Source organism: Carcharodon carcharias, chromosome 26, assembly GCF_017639515.1.
Source record: "Carcharodon carcharias isolate sCarCar2 chromosome 26, sCarCar2.pri, whole genome shotgun sequence".
Classification (NCBI taxonomy): domain Eukaryota; kingdom Metazoa; phylum Chordata; class Chondrichthyes; order Lamniformes; family Lamnidae; genus Carcharodon; species Carcharodon carcharias.
The window spans coordinates 10,748,042-10,761,370 of NC_054492.1; the positions used below are offsets into that span (position 1 = coordinate 10,748,042).

The 13,329-nt window shown below is 39.3% G+C and overlaps 1 protein-coding gene across 1 annotated transcript in view; it reads left to right on the forward strand.

Annotated features, from left to right (window-relative positions):
• The window catches only part of saxo2 (stabilizer of axonemal microtubules 2), a 47,149-nt gene extending 39,449 nt beyond the window's left edge, over window positions 1-7,700 (forward strand). The window contains exons 3-4 of the mRNA XM_041174655.1: window positions 5,124-5,326; window positions 6,715-7,700. Coding sequence (XP_041030589.1) covers window positions 5,124-5,326; window positions 6,715-7,700 — 1,189 coding nt within the window. The remainder of the gene's footprint in view (window positions 1-5,123; window positions 5,327-6,714) is intronic.
• The last annotated feature ends 5,629 nt before the right edge of the window (window positions 7,701-13,329 follow it).

The following is a 13,329-nucleotide window of genomic DNA, read 5'->3' on the forward strand; positions in this document are numbered from 1 at the left end:
GGCCATAAAATAGCAGGAAGGGTCAGAGAGATAAAACCTAAGAATACACCAGTAGTCAAGACCAGATGTTACAAAGATGACAGAAAGACAAAACTAAAGGTTCTGTACCTGAATGCACATAGCATTCATAACAAAGTAAATTAATTGGTACCACACATTTAAGTAAATAAATATGATTTAATAGCCATTACGGAAACATGGCTGCAGATAACAAGGATTGTGTCCTGAATATTGAGGGATATATGACATTCAAGAAGAATAGGAAGCTAGGTGAAGGTGGAGGGGTAGCACTCTTGATCAAGGATGGCATTGGTGCAATAGTTAAAGATGACCTTTGTTCAGGAGATCAGGATGTCGAATTGGTTTGGGTGGAGATGAGGAATAGTAGGTGAAAGAAGTCACTGGTGGGAGTGGTCTACAGGCCCCCTAATAGTAATCACAATGTAGGACAAAGTATTCAAGAAGAAATATTTGGTGCTTGTGATAAAGGGATGGCAATAGTCATGGGTGATTTTAATCTACATATAACCTGAGTAAATCAGACTGGCAGTGGTAGCCTGGATGATTTCATAGAATGCTTTCAAGATAGTCTTTTTAGAACAGCACATTCTGGAACAAACCAGACAGCAGGTTATATTAGACTTGGTATTGTGTAATGTGACAGGATTAATTAATGACCTCAGAGCGAAGGCACCTCTAGGTTGCAGCGACCACAATATGATTGACTATGTCAGTTTGAAAGGAAGAAGAGTGGGTCTAAGACGAGTATTTTAAATTTAAATAATGGCAACTATGTGAGAATGAGAGCTGAGCTAGCTGAAGTGAACTGGGATATTAGGCTATGGGATAGATCAAGGGAGAAGCAGTGGCAGACATTTAAGGGAATATTTCAGAATAGTCAGACTAGATGTATTTCCTACTATTAAGGAAAAATTCTAAGGAGAGGACCCATCATCCGTGGTTAACTAAAGAAGTAAAGGAAAACATCAAACTTAAGGAAAAAGCATATAACTGCGCAAAGATGAGTGGTGGGTCAGATGATTGGTCTGATATAAAGAATGGCAGAAAATATGCAAAAGGTTAATCAGGAGAAAGAAATTAAAGCTTGAGAAGAAGCTAGTTAGAAATGTAAAAACAGATAGCAAGCGTTTTTACAGGTATTTAAAAAGGAAAAGAGCAAGTAAAGTGAGTGTTGGTTCTCTAGAGAGTGAGGATGGGGAGTTATAGTAGATAATAAGGAAATGGCGGATGAAATGAACAAATATTTTGCTTCTGTCTAGAAGATTCTGTATAGAGGATACAAAAATATTCCAGTAATTGTTGTAAATCAGGAGGTGGAAGGGAAAGAGGAACTGGCTGAAATTACAATCACTAAGGAAGCAGTACAGAGCAACTGATGGAACTGTGGACTGACAAGTCACTTGGTCCTGATGGACTTCATCCTAGGGTCTTAAAAGAGGTGGCTAATGAGGTGACACATGTGTTGGTGTTAATTTTCCAAAATTCCCTAGATCCTGGAAAGGTTCCATCAGACTAGAAAGTAGCAAATACAATCCTTCTATTCAAATAGGGAAGAAGGCAGAAAACAGGAAATTAGAGGCCAGTTAGCTTGACATCTGTCATGGGAAAGGTGTTAGAATTGATCATTAAGGAGGTTATAGCTGGGCACTTAGAGAAAATGAAGGTAATCAGGAAGAGTCAGTATGGTTTTGTGAAAAGGAAACCATGTTTAGCCAATTCATTGGAGTTCTTTGAAGGAGTAACATGTGCTGTTGATAAAGAGGAGCCTGTCGAAGTGCTGTACTTAGATTTACAGAAGGCATTTGATAAGATGCTACAGCAAAGATTATTGCAGAAAATAAATGCTCATGGTGTAGGGGGTAACATGGGTAGAAGATTGGGTGGCTGGCAGAAAACAGAGACTTTGCATAAATAGGTCTTTTTCTGATTGGCAGGATGTGACAAGTGGAGTCCTGATCAATTTTTCACAATTTACATCAATAACATAGCTGAAGGGAGTGAAGGCACAGTAGCTAAATTTTCAGGTGACACAAAGATAGTTAGGAAAATATGTTGTGAAGAGGACATAAGGAGGTTGCTGACGAATATTGATAGGTTGAGTGATTGGGCAAAAATCTGGTAGATGGAGTATAATGTGGGAAAATGTGAAGTTGTTCACTTTGGCAGGAAGAATATAAAGCAGAGTATTACTTAGACGGAGAACGGCTGCAGAATTCTAAGGTGCAGAGGGATCTAGATGTTCTAGTGCATGAGTCACAAAAAGTTAGTATGCAGGTACAGCAAGTAAGTAATAAGGCTAATGGAATGCTATCCTTTATTATGAAAGGAATTGAACATAGAAGTAAGGATCTTATGCTTCAGTTATATGGGGTAGCGGTGAGACCACATCTCGAATATTGTGTGCAGTTTTGGCCTCTTTGTTTAAGGAAGGATATAAATACATTGGAGGCGGTTTAGAGGAGGTTTACTAGATTGATACCTGGAATGAGCGGGTTGTCTTATGGGGAAAGGTCAGACAGATTGGGCTTGTTTCCACTGGAAATTAGAAGAGTGAGGGGTGACTTGACTGAAGTATATAAGATCCTGAACAGCATTGACAAGGTGGATAAGGCAAGGATGTTTTCTCTTGTGGGTGAGGGGGCACTGTTTTAAAATTAGACCCTTTTAGGACAGAGATGAGAGCAAATTTTTTCTCTCTGAGAGTTGTGTGACTTTGGAACTGCCTCAGAAGGTGATGGAGGCAGGGTAATTGAATAATTTTAATTTAAATTAAGCTTTAATTTTCAGTGGTGGTAGATAAATTCTTGTTAGGCAAGGGAATCAAAGGTTATCGGGGGTAAATGGGAATGTGGAATTTGAAACACAAACAGATCCGCCATGATCTTACCAAATGGTGGAGCAGGCTGGAGGGGCTGAATGGCCTACTTTTGCTCCTATTTCTTATGTTCATATGTTCATATCCCATTCATGGAATTATGTTCCATATACAGCACCAAACCACACCATTCAGCCCAACTAATCAATCTCACTGTTTATGTTCAACAAGATTCCCTCCCATTTTAATTACCTCCTACTTATCCCTGTATTCTATTCTCCTTAATGTATGTGTCACCTTTATTAAATGTGTAAATGCTATCTACTTCACTCACTCCATGTGGCAGTGTTCCACATTTTCACCACTCTTGGTGTAAAGAAATCCCTCCTAAATTCTTTAGTCGCTCCATTCGTATCTATTATATATTCATCCTCTTTTGTTTTTGACTTATCACTGTGGAAATAGGCTCTCCATGTCCATTCTACTGAGCAGTATGATCGTAATGACCTCCATGAGGTCTTCTTTTATTCTTTTTTTTCCCCAGAGAAAAGAGTCCTAACCTGTTTAATCTTGCATGATGGTTTAGTCTTTTCAATTCTGGTAACATTGTTGTAAGTCCTTTTTGCAGAAGTCACACACACCATCCTGATTTGAAAACATAGCACCATCCTTTCATTGTTGCTGGGTCAAGGTCCTGGAACTCCCCACCTAACATCACTGTAAGTTTCCTTATACCACCCAGACAGCAGCAGTTCAAGAAAGCTGCTCGCCACCACATTCTCAGGGGCAATTAGGGATGGGCAATAGATTCTGACCTCAGCAGCAATGCCCACATACCATAAATGAAAATAAAAAAACTTTCTCCAATGCTTATTTTTGTAATACCTACTCCAAGAGTGGTTCAACCAAGGATCTAAGTACATTGAACATTGTCTCCTTGCTTTTGTACATTTTTACGCTAGAAATCTTAGATTCATACAATGGTAAAAACACAGAAGGAGGCCATTTGACTCTTCATGCCCATGCTGGCTCTCTGTAAGAGGTACTCAGATAGCTCCATTACCCTATCTTTCCCCCATAGCTCTTCAATAATTTGCCCTTTGGATATTATCCATTTCCCCTAATGAACCCCAACACTTTGCCCTGTACTCTATTTGACCATATCAACTAGTGTTGCTACTTCTAGTGATTTGTGTGTTCCCAAATATTCTTTGCTCCTCTACCCTCCATCCGAGGCATAAGTGCTCTCTTCTGATTAAAATGAAATGAACCACATCACACTTTGCTATATTGAAGTTAATTTACCATTTATCCACCCACTCTGAAACCTTTTTCTGTCTTTCTGTATTTTAGTTGCCTTCCATATTAATACCAATTCACCCACCTACCCAACAATTTAGTATCATCTGCAAATTTTGACCCCATACCTTCAATTCCATGTGCTATCCATAACTATAAATGGACAAACTTTAATAGTTATTTCTAAAGGAGGAAATATAGTTCATGGTGACATCATGCACATTTGTACAGTACATTCTCTCTCCATCATGTATAAGATCATTTGGATAACCTTGCAATTTTCACTTTTAATCCATTATTAACATCTGTGTGTGTAAGTACAAAGCTGTGACATATGTATTTCTTATAAGTACAATTTTCTCTCATGCAAATATTACAATTAATTATGCTGACATTTATTATGATTTATTTAATAGGTCATGTTTATGCTCTTGCCTTTCTACTTATCATTCAAGTCACCTTTTTCTGAGCCTCCTACGTATCCTCTGCCTAGCAGAGAAATGTTGCTGCTGTCTGTCATGCGTTGCCATGTGAAATGACTTTGGCATGCCAGGCAACTTCCTTACTCACCAATTATATGCCTGTATCACTCCAATACTGTGCCAACTAGGGCCTCATAGGTAAAACAGCTTGCTTTCTGCTCATGTTCATCCATCGTCTCCAACAATTGAACACTCGATAGCTAAATTTCTCAACGTTATTACATTCTTACTGGTTGATTGGCTCATTGGCCATTTGAGAAGCATGAAAGGATCATTATTATGTATGGGTCATGACTGGATGCAAATGTTTCTTTGGTGCTAAAAAAGATAAAAATGTACTTTTAAAAGCTAAGCCATTGTGATTCCTTTAGTGTTTTTTGGATATTTTCTCCCATTTTTAACAGGGTCAGGTCTTTCTATAGTTTTGCTAAATAAATGATTAAGAGTTTAAATCAATGAATTTACTACTTTGCAGTAATATCTGATTCTTATTTTCCCATCTGCAGAACAGATTATATACCTTATGAAATAACACATCGACCAGAGCCTTTTCAACATGAGTACAGACCAAAATCTGGTGAGATGGATCATCATACAACCTATAAGACAGACTTCAGCCCTCACAAAATTAAGCCTGTAGCAAGTATGCGTCCTCCACCAACAAAGCCTGGGAAAGGAGCGAAAGTAGTCACTGTACCAACGTACAAAGGTAATCTATAAAATTATTGAAAATGTTTTATTAAATTTCTAATCTCAGTCTTCATAAAGCTTGCACATTGGAACTGCAATAAGTAATGGGATGTCTTTACACATTTGAGTAAACACATAGTCGTTTGGTAGTACAGAACTTGAGTATTGCTGAAAAAGACATGTTGAAATAACAAAATGCTTTGACAATGTGTGTCTTTTTTCAGCAATACACAAATGAGTGTGATAATGCAATGGCTTTGATACTGGCTAGCAACCTAAAAATGGCGGCTTCAGATACTACCATGGCTAGTTGTGAAAGTGAATTCATAACATCTGGTACTATGTGGCTGGCATCAAAAAATGACCATGAAGCTGCTATATTGACACAAAAACCCAATGGGTTCAAGGAAGGGAACTTACTGCCTGTGCCAGGTTTGACCTGTACATTACACAACTTCTCACTATGTGGTTGACTTTTAATATCCTCTGGAGCGATGTAGCAAGCCAAGCAACTGTGGAAAGCAATTTACGGCAGTGGGGATGAGCAGGAACCAGCCCCATCCAAGAGAACAAATTAAAAATAGATTGTAGTATTTCCCAAAGAGAATTCAATTAAACCCTTATTCACAATCTCCTGAAGTTTCAAATCTTGGGAGTTTGAAGTGCCCATGGCAGTGATATGAACAGTTTCCACAACTACTAGAATCTTGTTCTGTTGCAGGTTGCAGTTGAGAAAATCTTTGTTGTTACAATAGTAGCCTGGGGATACAATTTGACTATTATAGTCTTTCAAAACAGCCAGTCTTCAAAATGGTACCAAGTGATGCAAGAGCATCACCCATATATTCCTGTAAATTCTCTTTAAAAGTAACCTGATTGAAGTCAACATCCTTCTGAGGAGAGGAATCTTTCAAGAATATTCACCTTGGCCATTTAAAGCGTCTTACTCCCATTGCTACTAAAATTAAGCCCTGAATGGTAGTGGCAAATTCACTCTAAAAAGCAGGACAGCTGTGAAACAAAGATCATTCTCACTGTATCTTTAAATCATGTTACATGCACTGTACAACATATAACATCTGTTTGACATGATTTCATGTACCTTTTCAACTGTGGGATTGTTTGAACTTTAACATTTATGTATTATTTACATTCAGACTGTTCCATGTGAATGTAAAGTAGATAATTCTTCAACATTGTGATTAATTAATATAGACATCTCCCTGCCTCCCATTTTCTTCAATGCTGGTGCAAAAACTATTAGGATGTGATATGGTAATTAACACTTTAATTTTGCTCAGACTTTTGGAAAATAGCAATAAGTACCATATCCATTTGTTTAGAAGTATTGCCCTAAAAAATTAATCAAGCCATAAGCTAATATGCTAGCACTTTTTTTTTAAAAAGATGATTACCGACTATGGGACATTCCCAAAAGAAAACCGAAAGTTCCAGAAGTTTACTGCCCTCCTAAAACACGGTTTGGAAATCCATCTACATTTCAAGATGACTTTGGTCCCAAGAGATATGCACTAAGGGAGAGTTTCAAACCACCCGATGTACAAAGGGTATCTGATGTCCCCTTTGATGGTCTAACAAATCACAAAATTGCTTATGTTCCTCATCCGCTGGGGGAACGGTATGTTAGACCACCAGATGAATACAAACCAAGTGATAAACCTTTTGACAGTATCACCACTCACCGGCATGATTACAGAGGGCTTCATGGAGATCCTACTAAAAGCTTCAAACCAGATCCTGGCAAGATAGGATCAGACGCGCCCTTTGATGGCAGCTCAGAATTCCGTGATCGTTTTCAGGCATGGCCTGTAACCTTGCCGTATGTCCACAAGCATCCAGATTATGTGCAACCAGATGGGCCTATGGATTTCAATAGCACTTCCCATCTTGATTATGTTGGGCATAATGTCAAGCCACCTGCTTCATTTAAGCCTCCAAGTACAAGAAAGGTCCCTGCCCCCTTCCAAAGCAGTACTACAATGAAAGATGACTTTAAGCCATGGGAAATAAAGAAGCCAGAGATAATCAGAAGAGTTGAAGAATTGGGAATACCAGATGCAAAATTTGATGGTTTAACAACCTTTAAAGCCAATTATGTTCCTCATCCAATTAAGCTAACTCAGAGCTTCAAACCATCAGATATTCCTCTACATAGTTCAATACCATTTGATGCTGGAACCTTGTATCGTACTGAATATACACCAAAGAGGCTGGAAATCTGTCCTGCAAGCTATCCTACACCACCAGGCTATGTCTATGAAAGCACTGATTCACGCGGTCATAAATTCTTCCACAAGATAACCCCGTCAGAGGACAAGCTGGCAGTGTCGAATGAAATGCACCTTCCAAAAGAAGTAGCGGTAGCATCCTAGAATCTTCAGGTGCAACTTCTGATGTTAATTATATTGTTTCCCTGAGACAGCACCAAACCATTTACTGATTGTGTAATACAAATTACAATTCCTTTGTCTTACTCTGAAAAAAACGTTGACATTGATTTTTTTTCTCTCTCTAATCACAATTCGCTTGGCCTATTCTTATATTTAGCAACTTCATCAATGAAATAAGTATATCCTTAAAACTATCAGAAGGAACATAATTTTACAATTTGAATTTAGGTGTTTACTTTAAAAAACAGAATTATTGGTATATTTTAAACAGGGACAGCAAGGTGTCCTGAACCTGGCTGATTTCTTACAATGTCCATCACTCAGTATATATCATTTTGACTATCATTTCAATGTCAGAACATTCAACTTCTTATTTTAGAATTCTGAAAATTGTCCTGTTTGTAATTACCTAAGTAATTTAGGTATTTCGTAACTTTACAATGAACAAAACAAGGCTCCTGTCTTTAGTGTAGTAATCATAATGAAAAATACAATCTAAATATATTACCCCCAAGAACACTATTCAGTAATCATCTACTTAATATTTCCAGACATTGCATAATTATCACAATAGGCCCTTTTGAAATTATCTGAAGTCTCAGTATAATTATTATCAACTAAAATGACGTGCCTTTCTGTGAAATCACGGTGTAAAAAAGATTTCCACACTTTCAGATAATTATTGGAAAGCAATCTGATTGATCTGTCCCTTTATTGTTAAGTAACAAGTCTGATTTTTAACTTTGTACCAAACCAAGTAATTTTCTAGGCAGGAGCGTATTCAAAATTTTATGTTGGTATTTACATTGAAAAATGCACTGATATGAAAATAAATTAATAAATGTCAGTAGTGATTCTGTATCATCTTCAAAATTGATTAGGTTTTTACTGTTTATTAAATTTTTGCTAACATATTCTGTGTTTTTTTTAAGATGCATTATTTTTTATTCAAAATACCATGTTAGATATAGAGGGCAGGGTTCATATTTGGTTGGCTTTTTAAGAGGAATCTGGGGTCATTGGTGATGGCGCTCCCACCTCTCCTCTCACCACCTGTATCTTCCTCAGGTTGGGAAGTTATTGAGTTTGTGAAAGGGTTCTTTCCATATACACCTCCAGGAGGAGAGTTTAGGATGTTTGCTACCTTCCCATTTTAAAGGTCACCCTTCCCATAATTAGTTACATACAAAGTAGTAAACTATATAGAGTGAGAACATTTTCTCTGCGCTTGAGGTCATATGGAAAAGTGATGGAGCATAACAAATGCCAAAATAATCATACATCTTGTTTATCCTCATTAAACATCGTTATATTAATGCACAAAACTAGACAGGATCATTTAAACAATTAAGGGACCTGCCCGTCCAACCTTAAGGTTGGCGGGTCGGCCAGGAGCCCCGGCGGCAAATAGAAAAAACATGAAACCTCATGCAGTGGTGGGATGAGGTTTCATGCAGGGTTTTAAACAGTTTAATAAAGTTTTGCTGTAATTTATGAACATGTCCCATCTCATGTGACATTGTCACATGAGGGGGACATGTTAAGGATTTTTTTTTCTATTTTTAATCTTTTTAAAAGTGTAAGCGATCTCCCTGAGGCAGCGCTTAGCCTCAGGGGGATGTGTGCTCTTTTATGCGCAGGCGTGAAAGAGTGCACTCTAGCTTTTGGGGAATCTGCACCCCCGCCCACACAGGAAGTGCATAGCGCTTCCTGCCAGATGTCACGCAAAATGGCGGTGGGGCCTACTTCTCCAGCAGGGATCAGCACCCCGCCCGCCGGAGATTGAGTCAGGCCCACCTGCCCAACAGGGAGAAAATTCTGCCCTATAAATAGCATGTGGCTGAACTATAATTTAGAGATATCTGGAATAGGCATGTCCATGTGCGCCAGTGTTACAAAGAGCTCAAACAGAAATGTGGCCGACTTGATAAGCTGATCCAGATTTCACTCCAGGAATTTTAATTGCCACTAGTATCTGCAAAGGCACAAGCATCTTTTCTGGGCATAGCTGGAGATATAACTGTTATATCCACATTCGTTATACTTCATAACAACACTTGAGAAAATGCAAATTATTACATAATCATTCCTAAACCTGTTCATCCATAATAGGGATTAGTAACTATCAAATTGTCCCCACTAATGTAATAAATTTGGCATTTCACCGGCCTTGATCATGTACTCTCTGTGCTCTCGATAATTGTACTTAATCAAAAGAAAATTTGGGATAATTATCAACTCCATACCAATTAATTGAATTTTTCAGGCAATTTCATATAATCACTTGCTTGTATTGCTAAACATTCTTATTTGAACATAATCCCTGAACAGCAACGAACAAACCCCAACCATTTGATTTTAGCAGACTTTATGCAGAGTGGAAGTTGTAAACTCGCACTCAATAGGAAAAAGAACACCCGAACAGACTGAAGATATGTTCTATGTGTTCCTTCAGATCACCTTTTTTCTTTTTGATTTCTACTTTAGAAATGGTTGTTAAAGAGTCCAACTTCATGTTATCAATCTCACCATGGTGCAATCCTTATTAACCTTTCCTTTGGAATGATTTCCTTTCCCACCCTGTATCAACAGGCCAGGTCTTTCTGGACCTGGATGTCACTAAATGACTTCTGTTAGACATTTTTCTGCATTCTTCAATTCGAGCATTTTTGCCCTATAACTTGTTGGAACTATGAGCTACTTACCTTGGCTGACAATGAGTCCAGCAGTCTATCTCCTTAACCAGACCAGCAGTCTATCTCCCAAACCAATGAGCTTTAAGAATTGAGAAAGAAATAGAGGAGAGAAGAACACGGAATCAGGTACAGAAAAAGAAATGAAGAGAAGAAAAAAAAGATTGAATTAAGAGACAGAAAGAGGCAAATAAAAATCTAAAATTTGACTCTTTTAGGGCTGTATCTTCCATGCCCTGGTGGGATGTTTCCCATGGGGGGAACATGTAAAATAGGGTTGGCACATAAAGTGGTCTGGGTGTCCATTTTGCCACCTTCCCACCCAATCATGAACGTCCCCATAATACGAGGGGCAGGTGCCGAAATCGGCAGCCCACCCACCACATTTAAATGAACAAGGGTCAATTAGCCATGTTACCAAGCCAATTGACCTTGATAACATGCTGTTCAAGCCAAAAAATGTTTTGTGCGGCAGCAGGGCAAGAGCGGGAAGCCCAATTTTTTTTACCTCAAATGATTAAAAGGTGGGAAGGACGGTGGAGATCACTCTTCGGGGGCTGATCGTGGGATACCCCACCACCCCCATGTTGAGCCTCCCCTTCCTGGCTACCTGCTCCCTCCCTTAAACCCAACCCCTCCCCGCCCCATCCCACACCACTGTCCCTCTCCCTAACCTACCCAAACCCTCCCAGCCCAAGACCCCATACTTACCTGCAGCAGGAATCCAAGGCCTTGGGGTCCTTTCTTGTCCAGCAGACCCAGCAGCAGCAACTGGCACCTTCCTGCCGGAACTGATGGAGCTGTTGGCCAATTAGATTGGCTGGCAGGTCCAGAGTGCAGGACTTCTGCCCCAGTGAAGAATGGAAGTCCCATTTGGCCCTCATTAGCTGCGGGATGGGTCAGCGTGGAGCGTGTCAGCTCAATGCTGACATGGTTTCCCGGGGTGATGGGGGTGCAGTGCAGAGGTCCTGTCTGTCCCCCATATTTTTCAGCCCATAAAATCCCAAATTGTTTACTAACTACTAGAATGAGACTCAACAATTAAAATTGTTCATCTTATGGACCAAAAAGATTGATTGGCATTTCAGTAACAATTATTAATTTGTTAAAATTACTTATGACTCCAGACTTCATTTGGCCACTTTAATGAGCAATTAATGTACAAATCCAAGGAAGCTAACAATGGAGCAGAGCAAATCAAACAGCAAGTTCGAGAAATCTGCAAATCACAGCTCATCTGTTCATTCCTTGAACTGCTGGCTGATTTGCCCAATGATAATGGCATGTGTTATTAAAGGAAGATTTTGTCCATTATGAAAGAAAGCTGACAAGCAGTAAAATGCTTTAGCTTGCACCCGAGAAAAAATTAGAAATTCTGCACTCACAGAAACACGTGCACTCATTTTGGTATTTACCTTGTACATGAAATCAACCTTAATTTTATCATTCTACAGCACAGCATGTTAGGATAGAACAATCTCCTACCCCACCCCTCAGGGATCATAGGGCAGGATTTTTCCCTTGTCAGGTGGGCGCGGCAGGTGGGCCAGGAAGCGGCCGTGAAACAGACTGCCGCACGCGATCGGGCCTTCACCGCAATTTCACGCTGGCTGGTCAATTAACGGCGTGGGGGCAGGAGGAGCATGAGCGCTGAAGTCTGTGCATGCGCAGGGGAGTGCACACTGAAAGCTCCCTGAAGTCACAGAGCTGCCTCAGGGGGCTGAAGAATTAAAAAAAAATAAAAACTTTACAAATGATATAAACATGTCCCCAACATGTGACTCATTCACATGAAGAGGGACACGTGAAAACTGATCTTAAAATTTTTAAAATTGTTTTTGTAGTAACCATTGGAAACCTCATCCTGGATGAGGTTTTGTAAAAAATGCAAAGGCTGCCTGGCCTATTCGCCCGCCCACCAACCAAACTGTTGAGCAAGCAGCAAAAAATACAAAATTAATGAATTGCTTAAGGGCCTTAATAGGCCTCTTTTTAATGTCAGCAAGTGCGAAAGATCGCGAGAGTACGCGATGACGTCGGGACACTCGCCTGATGTCATCGCGCACTATTTCATTCCCGTCCGGGTCCAGCATGTGACCCCTGCGGGATGAAAAATTCTGCCCATAAAATCAATCGTACAGCATCGAAGGAGTCCATTTGGCCTAGCATACCTGGTACTGACTCTTTGTACAGTTAGTCTCATTTCTTTGCCCTTTCCACATAGTTATTCTTTCCAAGTATTTCTCCAATTCCCTTTTTAAACTCACTCTTGAATCTGTTTCCACCAATCTTTTAGGCAGCACATTTCGGATGATGATAACTCACTCCATAAAAACAACTCTACTCATCTCCCCTCTCATTATCCTTCCAGTTACCTTCAATATATGTCTAGTTCTCGACCCTCCTGTCAATGGAAACAGTTTCTTCCCATGTTTTTGATCTAAGCACCTGGAATACTTAGGATAATTTCCACTTTAAAAATTGGCTTTGCAAAAATGACTTTTGGAGAATACCCCAGACATTTGGACATTGGTAGCAAGGTTGAAGTTATTGGCGATGCTGGGCACTTTTCTTGATGGTTTTGATGAGTGGCTTTCTAAGTCTCTTCAGAGGAAAAGTACAACTCAACCCTGTTGTTGTGGGTCTGAAGGTACATTCAGTCCAGATCAAGGAAGAATGGCAGGTTTTTTTATCCCAAAAGGAACCATTTGGGTTTTTACGACAATTCAACACCTTCATGGTTACTTCAACTGTTAGAAACATTTCAATTTCTAGATTTAAAAAAAAAATCTCAATTCAAATTCTCAGCTGCCATGATATGATTTGAAGTGGAATACTGGTGCCTTAACATCATACAGAATAGAAACAATATTGTTACAATAACATTTCAAAACATGGAAGCAAGTAAATTCCTTCAA